Source organism: Amphiura filiformis, chromosome 12 (genome assembly GCF_039555335.1).
Source record: "Amphiura filiformis chromosome 12, Afil_fr2py, whole genome shotgun sequence".
In the NCBI taxonomy this organism is placed as follows: Eukaryota; Metazoa; Echinodermata; class Ophiuroidea; order Amphilepidida; family Amphiuridae; genus Amphiura; species Amphiura filiformis.
The window spans coordinates 57677628-57698324 of record NC_092639.1 but is presented as its reverse complement, the minus strand read 5'-3'; the positions used below and the strand labels follow the sequence as shown (position 1 = coordinate 57698324).

The 20697-nt window shown below is 35.5% G+C and overlaps 1 protein-coding gene across 1 annotated transcript; it reads right to left on the bottom strand.

Annotated features, from left to right (window-relative positions):
* Positions 1 to 304: 304 nt before the first annotated feature.
* LOC140166472 (actin-like protein 6A) lies at positions 305 to 20672 on the bottom strand. The gene is given in 15 exon segments (XM_072189951.1): positions 305 to 2051; positions 2537 to 2623; positions 3563 to 3658; positions 4184 to 4264; positions 4875 to 4989; positions 8855 to 8866; positions 8869 to 8893; positions 8896 to 9001; positions 10249 to 10355; positions 11039 to 11133; positions 12312 to 12409; positions 12854 to 12954; positions 13560 to 13740; positions 16153 to 16229; positions 20542 to 20672. Coding segments are annotated over 15 exon segments (1287 nt in total). The 5' UTR covers positions 20567 to 20672; the 3' UTR covers positions 305 to 1970.
* Positions 20673 to 20697: the final 25 nt, after the last annotated feature.

Sequence of the window (20697 nt, the reverse complement as noted above, 5' to 3'; positions counted from 1 at the left end):
TGCTTACTGCATGACAACAATAGGTTACCTGTCACCCTGTAGCCACTTCTCGGTGGGGGACAGGGGTGGGGATGTATTGAATTTAATTATTAATTCACTCCAAATTTATGGGTAGAGCTTCAAACTGGATGGGAATTGAACCAGTCATATAACAAATGTTATGTACATGTAAAGTTACATGATGTTGCCAGTTCAAGGCTCTACCCAATATGGCTGTACAGTGGAGAAGTGAATACCTAGCGCTACAGCAAATTGATTTTTTTAAGTAAAATCCTATCACCTATTACTGATACACTGACACATGTTTTTTGGTTTTTACAAATTTTATTGAGGGCAATTGTTGTTTAACCCCAACATCCATGAATACAGTACTAAAATGTCACAACCCTGAATGATGATATTACTTTTTTATTCAAGGTTTGAAATTAACTCAAAAACAACAGGCTTAAAATCAGACTGAGCCATGTCAAAAATTGATGTTCTCAGAAATAATCAGACTGAAGGCTTGAATCATTTTGAAATATCAAACTCATAAAGCAAAGACACTGATCTTTAGTTATGAGATCATTTTGAAATACAGATCATAACAGGCATTTAAACTGTATCCAAGACCACGTTACCCAAAAAACATCATGGTTTCTGTGTACAATGTATTTCCAAGCCAGTACATAGATGTCAGTAGAAATCAGAGTGAACAAGCTATGTACCTTGTGCTATAGGGTGCTCGCACTGACAACATGCAAATGACAGGTGTCGATTGCAGATGACAAGTTTCAAATTTTCTTTAAAATTAAAACTTAAAATTAGAAATTGAATGAATCCACTGGTAAACTACTGTGAAATTGACCAGTTCTTGAGCTTTGCCGATTTTGAGTTACCTTGCTTGCATTGTTCTTAAATGCGCAATTTTGAGTCTTCATACATAGACCTATAAGAACACATTTACACTTTTTTCTTTTGCAGAAGCAGTTTTAAGCGCAAAAATCAATGTTCTGTGAAATATCTCCCTTTTCAGTATTTTCACCTCCATAAAACTGGCAAACATGGCAGCGTGTGCTCTCTTCTCTACCAGTTCACTGTCCAAGGCAGACCGATATCAAACATGATGGATCAAAACCTACAATCCCGGTCAAAAGTAGTAGGACTGTTTTTTAAAGGAGGATTTCGTGATCCTAGCATCCTCTTTTATGACATTTTTCAGTAGATATCCACGAAAAAAGCTTATTTCCAAAATTTCAGTTGATTCCGATTTTGCGTTTGCGAGTTATGCATGATTATGTGTATTACACTGCTCCATAGACAATGTGTTGTAATTTCGTTCTGGTGCACCAGAACGAAATTGGCGATATTTTTGCTAAACAAATTAATCTGCAAGAAATATTTGGTACATAAACATTATGTAGCCAGAGGTATCCAGTGGTGTAAAAATCTCAACTTTTTTTGGGAAAAGTGGGTGGATGATGCTGTGGATCACGAAATGCCCCTTTAATGCAACTTGACATACAAAAATTTCACTTTCTTTAGTGGGAAGTCTGAACCCTTTATTTATAACTTCCCCCTGCCCACCAATCGATGTTGGGTGTCTCTAGGGTGTATGACCAAATAAACAACTGGCAACATTGACCGGGCGAAATGGTTGGCATCATTTGAAATACCTATGTCAAAGTGTTGCGACAATTTTGTCAAGGATTGTAGGTTATGACAAGCAATTGTGGCATGATAAAATGCATTCATGTGGAGGTGTCTTTTCCATCTCTTACACAATCCTTTGATTTAGCAAAATCTGCTATTCCTTCATGTAGTAGATGGCATCTCTAATAAGAGATTTTCCAGGATGTCAATGCATTAGTTGTCCCAACTTTCTGCATCAGAGTCTGACTATATGATGAGGCGTAAGTCACAGAAATACACCGACATAAATATTCACAAAATAAGTACAAAAACTACAACAAGAGCGGAGTTCTACTACATCAAGGACACTTCCTTTCCACACAGCCTTTTCCAGATTCTTCATATTCTTGTTTTGAGATCCACATTTGCTGGAAGGTGCCCTACAAGAAAAAAAATAAAGAAACCAAAAGTGTTGGTCAAACTTATATAAATATTGGGATTTATTATACCCATCATATAATTATCATCTATCTCAAGGCATTGTTGGGGAGCACAATATAATGCAGCTATAGTGTGTCTTGCCTAAAGTTGAGAGTCACGCCATGTTGCATTTCGAAGTAGCTGATAAGAATCGGTACATTTATGCAGTTGCGTCACCAGTGTATAGACAAATCGCTCGTCGGGGTGTGTGGGGGTGTGTGTACGTCCCGCATTCAATATGAATATAGGAGGACATTCCAATTTTATAAAGCAGGATGAAACCGGAGAAACCTGGGAGGACAATCATTGGTTGGCAACTCATTTCTCTTACAGCACTGCAGAGGATCAAATCCAGGTGGCAATGGTCAAGAGGCGAGCGCAGTGCTTCAACCACTACACAAACCCATCAAATCTACTACCACATTCCAAAATGCTTAGCACTTACCAATGATGCAAGTATCGATCCTCCAATCCATGAACTAAACCTTCTCTCTGCTGTACCTGATGGGGTGATGATCTTCAAACGTTGGTTCTACAAAAGAAAACGACAAACAAATTATTAATATACACTTACAAGCAGTTCTCTTTCCCCATATCCCTTTCCTGTTTAACCGGGAGCGATTTCCCCCAGTTTTTGCTCCAGGTATGAATCAAGACGATGGTTGAGTCTGGGTTCTCTGGTTTTAATTCTGTGGGAAAAACCTGATTTCTTCTTTTGAGCAAGATGTTGGGGTATTAATTCACATGTCTGCAAGCTAGTACCTGAACATCCCCTCACTCACATGGAACTTGGTGGGCATATTTAATAACCAGAGGATGATTTAAGCACTTCCCACCACGCCACTGTGTTGACTTGCAGTTAGCACAGCTGTGTGAGTGTACATGACACCACTGCTCGCACATTGCATTGACGGGCATGGTTAAATTTGAATTTGGACTGATATATTTACAATAAAAACGCATTCAAAATGCTAGTCGATTTCACATTTTATGTTACCTACAGAAGGTGTGAATTATCCTTTATGCATACATCACTTTTGTTCTGCAATCGACCAAGTAATAACAACACACACACAATTCTTAAACAACATCTTTTGCACAGAATTCAATGGGATTTGGAAAGTAAAGTGGCAGTTGAAACTCTAGTGATAACACGTTTGCAGTGCATGATGGGGCTTCCTTAAATCATCCTCTGTTTAATAACCTAGTTTAGGTTTAGATATCTTAAGCAGCCCAAGAGATAATAGTGATTTATTTGACAAAATGACGAGACCTCTGGTGCATATATTTGTATTACTATTAGGCAACACTTGGGACTTCTAAAAATGATAGTGTTGTACCAGTGGTGGGTTGTGAGGTCACTGACCTTTCATTCAGCCTCTTATTTGGATAAAATATGAGAAAAAGAAGATTAGACACAACTTTATTCACATTCCATAACATCAAAAGCAGGGTTTCTACATATACTCACAGGAGGTGTCTTGTTTTGTAAATCCCGTTGTAATCTGTCTGTGAATCCAACCAATAAAGAGTTGCCACCGCTTACAATAACATTGCTGTACATAGCCTGAACACAAACACGAAGATATTGGTTGCATTAATAGTTTTACTGTCGTAACATTTATAAAATATAATATTTTTTTAAACTGTTGCGATTTAGTAGTTCAGAGCATCTTGCGAATGGCAGTGAGCTTTAGCAAAAATTGCATTGATCATTTCATAGCGAGTGTGTAGAAGAATTCAAATATCACAAATATACTTTTGTAGGTCCTGTGGTTCTTGACTCTTGAGTATAACACTTTTGTAAAACATACATAACTCATTAACAACAATAAATCAAGCAAGTTTTCAAAGTATATGATTTGTAGAATGAACTTTTGCAAAACATCAAAGTGTTATTTTTCAACAATATATTGATTTATTGATTTATATAATAAAATAGATTTTTTTTGGCTGCTTCGACCAACAATACATTGTGTACCCTTAAAACAGGATACAATTACAACATTCAAAGTTTACAAAGTCCAATTTGACAGAGGTAGCTGACAAGCAAACCCCTGAAGAGGGGATGCAACAAGCTAGGGTAACTTACCGCCCTGACGTCGACATCACACATTCCTATACTGGTGTGTACTATGTGTGGTATACTCAACATTGTATTCCCTTCTGAACCCTGTCAACAGTAAATACAAAGTACACAGTGTCATTGATTTGCTGTGTGTGCGCTATTCTATATTAATGCATTGTTAAAACATTGTAGCAAATCTGAAAACATGTTAGAAAAATGCATGGAGTGTATTGAAAGTATGTGATTTTTGCACTACACCTACGTACAGAATGTTCAAATGTGTGCATGTTAGGTATAGGCCTATTTGGTTCATTCTCCCTCGTGGGGAATGCATCAGTACGGGACACATACTTAATTTTTTATGAACGTTATTTGCAGCCTAGCTGTTGCGCATATTTATAAAACGTGGACAGTCCCCGGTTCCCGAGAGGTTCCCTGTTCGGAATGTAAGTATCACAGGGACTGTCTTTTGAAAATGAGGTTAAGAGCTGTAGAATGCTCTTCTGGTCTCTTCAAGAAGAGCTTTAGAAGAGCTTTTTGCACCTGTGGCCATTAAAGCATAAAGAATTTAACTAGTCATCTAGAGGAGCTATAAATTGCTCTTGTAAATGCAACTTAAGAGGAGCTGTAGAGAAAGGCATTCCCTATGATCACACTTATGTCTCCGTTTGGAGGTGATTACAAACACACAAGCATATACGATTTCCACACTGACCTTGACTTGGGATGGGTCAAATAACCCTTCTGTCATTTTAACCCTCTCTGCACCAAATTCACTGTGATAACCACTGGAGAACTCATACGGAACAGTCGGCATCTGGTCTACAGCACTGCATCAATAAATAAAGTGGAATTATCCAACAATAATAATGAAAGTAAAATAGCTTCTTTTTCAAAGATATATATATTAGTCTAAACACTTATCATTATATCGCTTGTCTCAACCAAGGATCTTTAATAGTATGGATAGAAACTACATTATGTAACTGTTCCTTTGTTTTGGACAAAAGAGTTCTGCCATTAAGGATGCACACAGGATCACTGAAGTGTTACATGGCCAAAATTGAGTTTTCATCACTAATGTCATCTTCAAACCGTATTTTATCTTGTCATTAATAGATTTTAAAGAAATCTTAACATTTGAACCATAAGAAAAGCTATTTTAAAGACCCTTTTTCATTAAAAATTTGTCAAAATGCAAAAGCAAAAAATCATTGTTTTCCGCAATAGATCGCGTTCTCGAACGCGTACTGTGGCGCATACACAGCTAGCAAAGACACGCACACATGGTAAACTGGATGGGCGAGGTGATTACTGATTGAGGCGCTGGAGTCGCCAATCGCGATCACTACCGTATGTTATCGTATTGATCCCTTCCAAGGTAGGTAAAGTTTGCACCATTGCATTGCGAAACTGCGGGCCGACAGACCACCACCGTCCCCTTCCCAGAATCAGTAGGCCTACTCGATATATTTCGCCAAAAAGTGCTCATAGTGGTATAAATTAGTCTTTTTTTATATGAACATAATAGTGAATTTTTTGTTTGTTTTTGTTTTGTTTTCAAGTTTCATTCTGAACTTGAAAAGATGAAATTTATCTGTAATACCGAAATGATCGATCACAAACATGAGGCTCAAGTAGTTACCCGTATAAAGAAGCCCTGTAATGATGACGCAATCTGGTAGATACGATAGAAAACGTAGGCCCTAAATATTTTGCTAGTAGGCTAGACTTAGCCCGTATAGTACATCATTAGGCTTATTATTTTATGTTTAAAGATTTGTTTTATTTTATTCATTCATTCATTCATTCATTTCATGACCATTAACGCATAATGTCAAAAGCGTTGACATTTCAATACATCATATCGACCATCTAGGCATCATGGCCTACAACTCTATGTCAAAAATGTCTATATTTGAAATCGGCATAGCGAGCACGCGTTTATGAAAGCATTTTCATGAATGTTTTAATGTTAAATAATAATTTCAAACGAGAAATATAATAGAAGGCATAAATTGCGTGCTTTTTTCATAACCCATTTTAACTACATTTCCAATAGTAGGCCTATTAGGTCTACCATATGCCATGATTGCGATAAAAGCTTTTGGTTTTACAACACTTTTTTGCGAATGTTTTGGCGAATGCCTTTTTATTTGCAATGTTTGTCTGGCTTTCAACTTTCACGTTTATAATGTTTTCTGCATAGGCCTACTTTAAAAGGTAAACTGCTTTAAAGCATTTTTTCGTGAATGTTTTCATGCAGTGTTTTAAAAGCGCTCTTTATAGCATGATGCCTATATCCTCACGGTAGGCCTACTGCATAAACCCCAATCTAATTTAAAGCCATAAAGTGTTCCGTTTTCTACTTTTGAAATTCGGTTTTGTTAGGCTATGTCAATTTCCGTGTTTTTCAGTTTTCTTGTGACCTCTCCGTGTTTTGCCCGTTTAACATTATATATAGGCCCCCCTAGGCCTACTTTTTGTCCGTTTTACAAGACGTTTATTCAAGACACATTACAACTTTTACCCCACTTTTTACACGTTTATTTGATTGAAAACAACAACAGACACACTTTTTTAAATTTTTGTTGTTGTATTTTATTCACTTTTTATGCGGTACAAAATATTTTACAGCTTTATTGTGGCTTTAGGCCTATAATAGGCCTATGACTTTTGTACGTGTTTGATATTCCGTAAAAAGTTAAAAATAAAATATGATAACAACAAACAATTACAATAACAAAAACGGAATATTGAGTAATGACACATCAGAATTTTTTTTAATTTTACTTGGGATTCCTGTGGTGTAGGCCTAGCTATAACGGGTGTTAAAATGCCTATCTTTGGCGCGGACGGGCCGCTGTGGTGCCTCTCAAGCACCAACTAAAAAGAAAAAGCAATGAGAAGTAACAACATCATGTTTGCGGTTCAGAAAAGGACAATGAACATAAAAATGCAATATTTGTCAACACCAAAAAAAAAAAAAAAAGAAGAAAATCACCAAAAGCGATCAATTAAAAACATTGCATTTTTAAAGCAAAATTATGAAAATTAGGACAAAACAGAAATCGCAATTATCATGGTTATGTCTCAGTTTATTCTTCATTTCATAAAACTTCCTGATTATCTCCAAAAATAATTGCTTGTCAGTTATTCTATGCTACTTTTAATGTTCTGATGTCCGCAAATTTTAATACAGAGCATGATCTTTTTTTAATACGGAACAGGACAAAATTGTGCTTAAATAATCATGGTTTCGCTTTGCAACACGACCATGCACTGTGCAATTTATTCGCGTAACCTGTCTGTCTGTCCATGCGCTCTGTCGCTCCTCAACGCATAACGAGACGCCATGCCTTGCGGACGCTCTGCTGCACCATGGAAACAAGACTGCAGTAAATAAAATGGCTGCTCCATGTGGATAAACATCTGCCGAATGTGCACGGATAATTTTGTCATATTGTATATTTTACCTTCTAAATCACCAAAAAAATGCCAATCTGCTGCAGTTGGACGCCCCTTCTCATTTTCTTACTTGACCAAACGTCACAAGTCACCGGATTATATATTTTAGGAATAATCTTCAAAAATGGACCTAAAATCCGCTGTATTTTTCTTAATCTCGATTTTCGGCAAGTTCACTTTTCACCACTTTTAACCATTTTTGGACCGCCATAGCGTCTCAATGAAGCATCACTGAGGTAAGTTTTTAAGTCGAACGTTTAGATATGGCCAAAATCTAGATAGTGTTTTTTCATTTTTTAAATTAGGGCCTAGAACTTTTTATATCACCCATGATTCAAAAATTTGAACACGGGTCACACGTTTTTACTGATTTTTTGCCTATATTATAAAAACTAAGAAAAATTACAAAAAAATAAAAAAACACTTTCTAGATTTATTTGTCTAAATTAATCAAATTCATGTTTTACAGTTTTTGATTTTCAAATAATTTTTTTATGGCGGACCAAAAATTTTTGGTCAAAAAGCCGCTTTTTTTTGGATTTTCTCGAAAATTGTACTTTTTGACCCAAAACTGACATTTTAAATGGATGTATGAGCTCATTTCCTTTCAAAAAATGTATACTTTTATATACTTTACATAAATAGTTTTCGAGTTATGATGTGAATAATAATGGATAATTAGTGATCCTGTGTGCCTCCTTAACTTGATAACTTGATCATGACTGATACAGCTTATTAACACTTCACCCAATTATATGGTCAATAAGTGATCAAAAGAAAGAAAGTCATGTGAAACTTTGAAAGCACCTACTTGAGAGAGTGGTACCTTTTGTTCTCACACAGCCCACATGTGTGTTTGAGTTGTTGCAAGCACACAAAGCAAACTTTAGTAGTTGTTATTGTACAATTTCAACCAAAAGGGTGAATTGCTAGATGTCCTTTCATGACAATTCTGACTTCTGACTATTTATTCATAGGTTGGCATGTTTTTCGACCAACATGGCTACCTATATCTTCGATCAATATTCCTCTGATGTTCATATGCTATTTTAATCTGCTGTTAAAAACTGAGCACCCGGCAAATGAGAATTTTCAAAGGAAAACAGGATGACAATCGCATTATTGAGGAAGTCGCCCGACTTAGATGATGAAATTGCCTAACTGCGGGTAGAAAATTGGATTGTCTACATATCTACTGAACATAAAAAAGATCAATGCTATACTAACGCTTCATCCCCGGTGTATCTACAACTTGTAATGCGCGGCTTGGAAGTCTTGTAACACCTGTTCTGTCATGTAGTTATACCAGGATTTGGTCACTTGGGGTAGCTTCTTCTTTGTGAAGATTGGCGGTTGGTCTTCTTTCACTGCTTCCTGTATTATACAAATCCAATACAAAACAGGGTTACTCCTTCATGTTAGAAATCACCAAAACAAGTCTAGTGTGAAAACTTCATTGTGGAATTATAAGCTTTATTCCGTACAAGCCCTCAACTAAACGGGCATTTCGTGATCCACAGCCTCATCCCCCCACTTTTCTCAAAAAAAGTTGAGATGTTTATACCACTGAAACCTCTGGCTACATAATTTTTATGTACCAAATATTTCTTGCAAATTAATTTGTTTCGCAAAAATATCGTGAAAATTGAATTTCGTTCTGGTATACCAGAACGAAATTACAACACATTGTCTGTGGAGCAGTGTACTACACATAATCATGCATAGCTCGCAAACACAAAATCGGAATCAACTGAAATTTTGGGAATAAGCTTTTTTCATGGATATCTACTGAAAAATGTCATAAAAAGAGGCTGCTAGGATCACAAAATACTAGTCTATCTCTGCATGTCTTACATGAAGGAAACACTCAAAACACCATAAATTCATGAATCTGTGTATAAGCCTGCCCCCTTCAGATGGGATGTTTAGTATCACTTAAATAGGAATAAGTCAAGTTAGTACGGCTGCAGTGCAAGCTTGACCCCCGGCAGTCTCTGTTTATTTTCATGAAAAAAATCGAGCTAAATTTAAATTAATTTGGTTATTGCACAGGGTCTATGACAGTTGAGATTAGATTGATTTTAGGCAGGTATTATAATGAAGGGTATATCTGATATTATCACCAATTTGTGTTTTCTTTCTCCTTCATTTTGAGATTGTCACTCAATGGGCTATTCCATTTGCAATCTATACCCCCTTAAAAAAAATGACACAGCCATCTCAATTCCAACTATACTGTCAATCCAGGTGCATTATTTTGTGCTGTCCATGTTAAAATCCAGCAGAAAATAGTGACAAATGTTGAAACTGATCAGTTGGTCCAATTTAGGCTTATTAAAGACATTTTCTGTTTGCAATTCCAAATCTACACCATTGTTTTTGGATGACACTTATTGTTGGATCTGGGATAGCTAAAACATTTGAATTTGGTTGGAATTCTAAAATCATCCACTAGGTGTGTGTGAATTTCAAATAGAAGAGCCCAATGCATTTATTTTTATTTTTACAAATACCTGACATGCCGGAAAATCTTATCATTACATTAAAGATCCATAAAAGAAGTTTAATAATCATTGAAATTAGCTGAAACACCAAAGATTTCCATGTCTGGAATAAATTACCTTTGATGCAATGAAATATGGATGAATCATTTCAATTTTCTCTTCTTCAAAGTACTGCTTACACTGCATGGTTACAAAATCACCTCCTAAAGGCGTCTTCACCACAGCTGAAACATTGCGAGAAATATTAAAATCCAAGATGACATTTTTAAAGTTTGAAACCCTAACAATTATACAAATTAATAATGAATGAAAATGCTCTTACATTTTGATGTTGGGCAGTTAAAACATCCCATGTACTTGTGGCCCTTGAACATGTTTAAAGCAAAACAGCCAAGCAGTTACATATGAGGTTTTGGTTTAAACATGTTCAGGGCCAATGACACAGGAGGTTTTTCCTGTCCAACGACGATTTAACACTTGAAGATGAATGTATGACGTAACTTTGACAAGGCAAGATCCATTATACCGCAATTGTTTGATCTGAATCCATTTAGGTCTATCTTTTACTGCATGTTTTAATGATATTTTTGCTGCATATGTAATGTAATTTTGTAATCAAGTTGCATCAGGTTTTAATTGCATTCTTGTTACTTATACTGTTATAATTTTTTTTAATTACAATATATACCAGAAAGGCATATATATGCATAAGTATAAAAGCATGTTCAGCTTTTGGCAACAACATTTTTGCACACTGAATATGTGTAAGATTTGAGATAAAGTAGAAAGTTCGCTTTAAAATGCCAGGATTGTGATTCAAATCACACACCTACAGCACCATATTTTGAAGAGTGTGATTTGCAGCACACCTGGAATTTTCAAAAGACAAGTCCTGCTATACTCTTACCATTCTGTAGTACATATCCTTCATACACTGGAACAGCTGTTGTGTGTGTAGCGCCACTGTCCAGTACTAACCCTGTAGATCGACTGTTTGCAAAACTGTATTGGTTAGGTTAAGGAATGGTGATAGATTCTAAATGATTCCAGCATATTTCTAATGATAATTTTGAAATAGATTAGACTTAAAGACTCAAGACTCTGCAATGTTTGTGTATCACTCATGATGAAGGAAAAAAACTACTGATTGCGGGGAATTTAAAAATAATAAACTTTACATCTAAAAATAATAAAATGAGAAAAAACTGCCTTACTTTGAGCCTACCGAGCAGAAATTTAGAGAAACACTCTGTAATAATGAAAATAAGAGAGACATATTATGAGCGCTGTATTAAGCTTATCTGCTATTGAACTGTGTTGTTTAATAACATTCCTAATCCAGAGTTTTTCGGAACTAGAGATAGATGCCGTTGGTGGCGTCTGGCCAGATGAAGGGGGCTATACCCGGCTAGACCCGTGACGGGTCTAGTAGAGCTGTTGATTAAATGCACTTTTTTGGCCCAGATCTATGCTGTTTAGTATATTTATCAGCGTTTACAACCCTTTTGAAACCATCCTAAGGCATTCCATGCGCTACAATGTCAAAATTGTGGCTACATCATAGATATCTCGGGCATCTCTGAGCATTATCAGGTCAGAGCATACGAAAGCAATTCAGGTGTTCCTTCAAAGCTTTAGTCGTGTGGTGCCACCTAGCGGTGGTTCCGGGAACGTGGCGTCCAGAACTTTAATCATGAACTTTTTACATGAAAGACACTGAATTAAGTTTTACTATTTAGATGTTGCTTAGTATTATGGACAAACATTGTGTACATCTTAAAAATTAGACTCTGGCAAAAACTGAGGGTGACATTTTTGTGAAATTTCACAGTGCCCCTTTAAAATCATACAAAAATTCATCCTGTTAACTTTGATTCAATGTGTGATCAATGTGTAGGCTAGTATGTGTGTATTGTGTTGTGTTGGTAACACTGGCTGAGTGCTATTCAAAAACCTTTGCAATGATCAAAATGCTATTTATAATAATAAAATATTAAAATCAAAGTATGTTATTCCTGTAATGTATTAAAAAATACAGTTGGGTCAAAGAAAAATATATATGTTTTAGAAAATGGAATAAAACGCTCTGGGTTTGCGCTTTGTAACGATCAGTCGAGTTACGCCAATCAAACACATTTATAACACCTAATGAATATATATATGCATTATGTTAAGGATACGCTGTGAGCACTGCATCTTTACATAGGAAGAAAGCGGGAATGTTATACTGCTCAAACATCAACTCTGTCAGCTTCTCACGTTTCTGTCTTACCGTTACCTGAAAAATAAAATAAGAGTAAGTAAAATTGTATGAACATTGGTGACACTGTAGCAAAAATGGATAATGAAAATATAGGTAAAGCCTCTCGTCGGTCGTTATGGGTTTTAAGTAAAATGATGTAAAAAATAATCGCCCACCTAATATGACTTTGTTAAACGCCCTGGGCACTTAATGGAACGAATATGGTACATTTTTATTTACAAGTCTGAGAAGCAATCAATTAAATAATTAAAGCATTCAGGGGGTACTACGCCCATTCAATTTTTTGTGGGTTTTTTTGCAATTTGTGAAGAAATTAGAACAAAAAATTGGACAAAGAGGTATGCAAAATGAAGGGGCAAATCTTCTCGTTCTATTGGTGGCATAGGTATCAATGTGGCCTTCATGCTTTTAAAGGTAGAAGCCAAAAAGTGGTACATGTACCACTTTTTATATACTTACTGGTGGTTCAGACATGAGAACTGGATGTAGGCTTGAATCGGATCTGATGTGGTTCTTATATGTGTGATCTAGTATGGCTTGAAACATCTCCCAATCATCAACTGTAAATTCAAAATAAATAAATAAGTGTCATTACACAATTTTCAGGGCTTCGATTTCCTCTTGGTTTTCGAGAATCCAAATCATAGTCACTACACTTACTGTATACAATGAGAGAAGTTGATTCTCACAACCGAATCTTACGAGAATCATTTCGAGAATCAATTCTGCGATTCTTGTCGAAATCTAGGCCCTGATTTTTGAACTAAAATTCCATGGATAAAATGAGGCTAGCAGCATTTTGAAATATTGTTCCAGACAAATATGAAAAACCAAGCAAGAAATCCCTGAAATTGAGCCAATACTTTTTTCTTATGTCCAAAGTACTATTGTAAAATTACCTACACACATCATTTCTTTGCTGTATTCCCCATTATAAAGAGGAAAAACACACACAAACAAGAAACAAATTGACCAGTGGTGGAACCACGGGGAATGGGGGATCCCTCTGTCAGAACTCTTTCCCCCCAGTAAAACCCCAAATTACAAAAATTTCCACTTGTTGCTGTAATTTTGCACCCCCCCCTACTGAAATTCACTTTGCCCCCAATGCCCCCCCCCCCCTTCCCGAAAAAAATTCCTGGTGCCACCACTGAAATTTACTCACTCTGTCCACCCTTCAATGGGTTTGCAATCTCCAAGCCTTCCTTTGCTACACTCAAGGCATTTGTCCCAATACTGTACTTCTTTTTACCACCCTGTTTCACTGCAGTGGGAGTACTGCCATCAACTTCCATAGCCTGCTCTTCCTTATTCTCTGTCACTCCCACTGTTGTGGGAAACTCCGCCTACAATGATAATTATCCGGATGATATTTACAGTCAAGGGTTGTTATTTCAACACTTTGGTTGTTTGATGTGATCATTTATTAATGTTTCCAACAAAACATGACATAATTTTCAATTCTGGACCTTTACAATACCAACAGCTATTCCACTATACACATATCATTTAGCTATTTTTATCTTCGATTTTCTTTTCTTGATCAAAATTTTCATATTTTTTTTGCCTTTTCGTAATAATTTTTATTCTACAAACTGTATATTTGACTATTTGTGTGCAAATTGATGGCACTATTTATAATTTATTTATTTAATTTAGGCCAATAATAAGAATTATTTCTTTCATTTTATGATAAAAATAGTTTCCTTGATCTTTTTAAACGTACATGTATTTCTTGTCAATCATTTTAGTATACAATCAAGGTCTTAGCCAGCCATGCGTCCACCCGTCTTTAAGACAGGCTAATCTAATTTTAGACGGGTGAATTTAATGGATTTTACAGATGTGATAGCTCTAAAACAGATGATTTTAAGGTTATATGAACTTGAGATTAATTCAGAGTGACATGTAAAGGCCAAATCAGGACATATTTGACTCCAGTGACCCTTCCATGGGTATAGACAAGTTGTTTTATATTTGAGGGTCAAATTTTGGTATCTGCTTGGACGGGTGGTTTCTGATTTCTGGCTAAGACTCTGTATACAATGTAGATCATCTGTTATTTCGGACTGAAGGCGATCATTAATTCCGTACCTCAATGGCTCCTCAATATCTATCTGTTCTTTTAGGATTAAAATATGCTAGTCAGAAAGTCTAGTTTGCTCTGGTATTAATTATGTAGCCATGTAGCTTGATCTGCTTTCACTGCATGTGAGAGGTTCACTTGGAATTCAGGGTTACATAGATGTAGTTCTCATTGATACATTTACCCTCACTCCATTTGTCAGATTTTATATTATTTTGAGCTCAACAATGTCCATGTTTTTATGTGTGTTTGTTGAATAAATTTATATAATTCAAACTTAAGAACTTGGTTTATCTTTCTTGTCTCTTCGTTCACCATTTACATGTGCCTAGCTAATATACAATCAGCTCCAATAATATGTAAACCATATAAACCCAGGTAATGCTATACATAATAGTACTGGTCGCATGTCACAAACAGGTCACCCAAAAATGGAGGAGCCGTAACATGAAAATGCTTTCTTCCCACTTCAAGTTTGATTTATTCTAAAAGTATGATACCTATTTTAGAAAGTTTGGTGTCATTTTGTAGATAAATATGTTCTTTGTCAAATACAAAAAACCACAAGTCAATTGGACAACTACTTTGAGATTTATACTTCAGTATGTAAGATGTGTCAATGGAGGAGCCGGGGCGGGTGAGCTGGGGCGGGTGAGCCCCATAGGGTTGTACACAAAATTGTGAAAATATGGCAAACTTTAAACCTTTGTATCTTAAAAACTACAACTAGCATGGACCACAAATTGCACATATATCATCCTGGATTGTAGATCTACCTCATAGTAGATCAACTGTAACAAAAGATGTAACTAATTAATTGCCTAATTAATTGCTAATTAAGACAGTTTTCCCTATTATGTTACTGTACAAAGTGTGCACATAATGCTCCAACATTTCTAAATGGCCTATCTCTTGCTTGAGTCACCCTGCTTATTTAAAAGTACACATATTTTTTAGGAAATTTGATGAGGAATTCAATTTTGCTATTAGTTTTAGTGCCAGACATGGAGGAAAAAAGTTTTGATTGATATTAAAGTGTCATACAAATTATTTTACAATTTTTGACCACCCTGTATGTTTAACGCAAGGGATACCAACCTCTTTCTTCCTAATTTGTTTGAAGGGCCCATGTAATGTCTTTCTGAATCCATATTTATTTTGAGCTACATAGCTTTCATAAAAAGAAAATATCGGGTTTACCATGACAAGAAAGATGCTAATTTTGTTGATGTTCCACCCTGTATATTTCTTACCCACCCTGTATTATGATGTTATACTTTTAATGGTCTAAATTGTATTCATTAAAAGTTGTGTTGAAGTGAATCAAAATTGGTGATATTTTTATCATTTAACATTATGTTACACAAAAGATGACCAATTCATGACATGCGACCTACTGTACATTTTATATTAAAACTTTTAAAAGTTCAAATGCAATGGGCATTGTAATTCATAATGACCAAGCCTAAAAAGAAAATAAGTTTGTATTGCCTTGAACGTTCCAAAGTCAGGGTCGGTCGGGCAAAACAATTTTCTGAATTTTATACATTATGAATGTTTTTCAAAAAAATGTAACATTTTTTATTAAGATTTCAAAGTCAGTCAAAACAGGCAATTTTTCCTTTTTTTAGGCCTACCTGTAATTCCATGTAGGCACATGTACTGATCTTACCTTTGGTGAGTCTTCCCCAGCATATCCAGCTCTTACTGAATATGACCCAACATCAAAAACAAGAGCCCCAACTTCATCTGAAATAGAAAAAGTAGAAGTTCTCATTTTGAGAAACTGAAAACTGAAAAAAAAGTTATTTGCAGGAAGGATAGCATCAAAAATGTTGCTAAAGTTGCACTCCAACAAAATTTTGGACTGTTCGAAATAGGCAATTGATATGGATACATTTGGTCGGCAAGGCATCCCGAAGGAAACATTCCGCCAACTTTTGTGAACAGAAACTTGCTCTTAAAGCCCTTGAGTAAAGAAAGCCAAAACTGAAAACCTTTTTCATTTTTGTCATAGCACTTTCCGTGGCAAAGTTACATCTTTTCAAAGATCGACTTTCATCAAAAAGATTCTGCTAGCAAAATTCCCCAAAACAGCATTACGGGGGTGTTACTTACTAGATCTTAGTCTCATGATGATAGCAGCTTTTTTTTAATGGAACTGCTATCAAAATCCCTCTAAAATTCCATGTGTGAGTGTCTCATCACCATAAAAAATCATATATTTGGGTCAAGTGAAGTATAGAAAACATATTTATGTAGGTTTCCTTGATCGACCTGTTCTTGAAAAAATTGAAATTTCTATGTAAATATGTATTGTGTTTGGTCCCGGTCTAGGCGAATTTAGCTGACTAGCAAATGTGTTAACTAAGGTTTGCCTGGCATACCTATATATAGATTTATAGTGTCTGATCCTGATAAATATTAATAAAAAAAGCCAAAGACAAGACTCACAAGTAAGCATTTGACTGAGTAAAACTTTCGTGGTGGACAAACTAGACTCGCTCGACAGTCCTACGATACATACCGTACCTAAGGACTGGCTCACGCCATTTTGGATGTCAATGGGAAATACACACTTAACGATTTGCGCAGGTCAGAAATTTGAAAAAAAATCTTTAAAATTTCATCAATGTATATAAAAACGGTACCAACTTTATTGTGCTTGCTAATTTAAGGGGGTGGCCATGCGTTTTGAGTTGGGCCAGTAAATAGGTGGAGATGTTACATGCGGGTGGCATTTTAGGGTTCATCTTTTTTATTTTCTCAGTTAATATGCAGCCTATGCAGTTAAATTTGGTGTCAAATTAAAGCTTGTGATGAGACCAATACAGTAAACCTTAAAAAGTTGTAAAAAGTTATTAACATTTGAATAATTTGCATCTAATTAGCATAATGTGCGGGGTGGAGGAGGATCAGGAGGAGGAGGATCAGGAGGAGCAAATTTAATAAAAGTGACCCCCAGGGGTCATATGATGCAAGAGGTCCATTTCTTTTTTCACATTTTTTACAATTCACTTTAACCTGCATACTATAACACCATACAATAATATTCCAGGTAATTTAATTTGCTTTGAGAAGCAATTTTGCATATTTTATTTTCCGTTTAGGTTACACATTGAAGTCAATGGGAAAATATGCCTTGAAAGAGCCTGGCGCAAAATCATTTTAATTTTATTGAACCCTATGATGTTATATATGTATTTAAAGCTCTGACTGAGAGGAATTCAAATATAGAACTTTTAAAATATGTGGGGTGAAGCTAACTTTTTTTTTTAATTTGTCAAATTTTAAATTTTTTCCCTAAAATATTTGGTATTTTCAGTTTCATAACTCCTTAGTGTTACACCCTGTGTCATTTTAAAGTGCATTTCTGGATTCCTTGGTTCATTTGCAGCCAGAAAATGTATACTTTTATGTATGTTGGGTATAATATGTGAAAGACATTCATATCTAAACGAAAAACATGCAATTTTCATCTCGAAAACATGTAACACATTACCGCCCAACTCAAAACGCATGGCGGGTACTAACACCCTGGCCAATTTTGTGCCTATTTTTGCATTTTTCTCAAAAGTTATAGCGTATTGGTGACAGGTAAGATATGTATATTACAGGGGCAAAGACTACAACTACTGCACTGAAAATTCAAGGAAGGAAGTCAAGGAAGTAGTTATTGATTTATTGATCAAATATTGGTTTTCCCTCATTTTTGACTGTAACTCCACAACTGTTGTCTGTGCTGAAATAAAATTTCCAGTGCAGTACATGTAGTTGTAGTCCTTGCCCCTATTATATACATATCTTAATTGTCACCAATTGCGTTATAATTGTTGAGAAAAATGCAAAAATAGGCACAAAATTGGACAGGGGTGTAGTACCCCCTTAAGACTCGGTTGAAACAAAATTAAGGATCAAATGCATTTTAGTGTCCAAAAAGGCAAAATTATAGTCAAAGTTCTCCCTGATTCTGCACCCTGTCCTTGCGAAGGGTTCAGAATTCGAATCGGGAATAAAAATATCCAATCTTTGCGATCAAAAACACAAAATTAGAACTTTAAACATAATATTGGCAAAAGACATTTATTACCAAACAATATAGAATAGAAAATTCGACATCAACTTGTCAAAATATTGGAGAAATGTTCTCCCTAAACTTGTGGCGAGAAGGCAAAATAATTCCCATTCAAACGCGTGGGAAACTGAAAGTAGCGAGATCAGCGCATACGATGATTTACGCATTTGTATCTGTTTGTGTGTGAAACTTCGTGAAAACAACTCACCATTTCTCATCGTTTCAAAATTCCAAATACAATAGGAAATTATTTTTACAGAGTTTAAAGATAGAATTTTCCGATTATGTAAAGTTTTCCCCCAAAAAGAACATTAAGCATGTTTTTTAATGTCATGAACTTGTTGAAGTTCAGGAGTTACGACCGTAGCGACTCGATCGACGGGACGCCATTTTTTCGTCTGCTTGAAATTCACGAAATCTCGATTTGGATTTATCTACGAGACTCCACGAGACTTACCTGGATGATGTCATCGTTTTATAGGGAATTTTGTGACCTTTGCACTCATACCAAACACGACAGGGTTTGTTTTGGGGAAAGCCCCTAATTTTTCAGTTTTTTGAGGTCTATTTTTTAGGTAAGATTTTCATGGTTTTTAGCGTAAAAAGTTGTTGAAATGGAGCAGAAGGAGGTCATTACACCCATATAATATGAAATTTTAGAGTATTTTAAATATCTATGTTTGTGGTCATTCTTCTGCAGAATCCATCGCAAGCATAGATGTTAAAGGAATTACTGTGATGACCAGATTTGCAATTGGCCGTGAAAATACGACAATACGGGAGAAGTGGTGAGGTGGCGGTGCACGTGTTGTTCCTGATCGGGCTGACGCCTTGGGTGGGAGATGTAAGCGCATATATCGGGTCATGTCGTATGTGGTAAAATGCAAAATGCACACTTAATTCAAGTGATATTATTTTTGTTACTACTTTAATCAACTCTATGATACTTTAAGAATTTGTATAATTTTTTTTCAATTTTTGTTCACTTCCTTTGTATTTTTTTTTTTCAATACTAAAGTTGAGTAGTGCAGTGTCAGATGAGGTTGACAAGTAAACTAATGGCACTGGCAGAACATGTTCATGTGTTGCATGGGTCATATTAGATTATGATTACATATTCATTTGTTTATTTATTTTTATTTATATTTTCCTTTATTCATTCATTCCTAAATTTACTTGTTTATAAATTTACTTACAATATTTATTTATTTATTTCTTGGAGGCAATATCATCGTCTCTAAAATAATGCTGTATTTATTGTACACAAAAAATTGACTCACAAAAAAACCCAGTAAACTTCACATGACTTTAAATAGGCATAACCTCCCCATATTTTAAGTTATAGAGCTGATTCTGGCACCATTGTCTTTCTTTTTTTAATGCCCTTTACATTGATACCAGATTTGTAAGTGTTACTTGTAAAAATATTTAAGTGCTAGACAAATAAATCCAGGGTACCATAAACAAAAAATGACAGACATGACAGACAAATTCCGCTACCCTTCACAACTTCAAATAGGTATAACTCCCCCATACTTTGAGCTATAGAGCTGTTTTTGGTACCATTGTCTAAGTTTCTTAATGCTCTTTACAGTGATACCAAATTTGAATTCACCAAATTTGTATGTTCCTAGAATAAACCTAAAAAGTGTTGTCCTCGCTACTGAAAGTGCATAATCCCCACTGCAAACAGAATATCCTGCTCACTGTCCAGTTAATTTCTATATTTCAAACTCTGATTGAAACTTACATTTGATTATTTATTGCACGACTGCTATTAAACTTGCATTATTATTTTTGTTTACAAAGTTCATTGCAGCCGTGCATTATTATTGCACGGCTGCCGAATTTGGCAAACGAAAATTTTAAGCTTTCACGGCCAGCACTAAATACCTGCTTATTGCAACCAAAACACAGATCGACAGATTTAGTTTACACAATTCAATTATAAATAGGTTTCCTTTCTATTTTTCAAAAATAACTTACCACCACCATACACACCGCCGCTCATTTTGCCTTATTTTGACGGACAAACTAGACGCTCAGAAACAAAGAACCTGCAGAGAAAGTACATTGACCTGTCAGTCTGGTCTATTTTTCTTGAGGGGTGTGTAGAGCTGAAGATGATTCTAGTTTTAATAA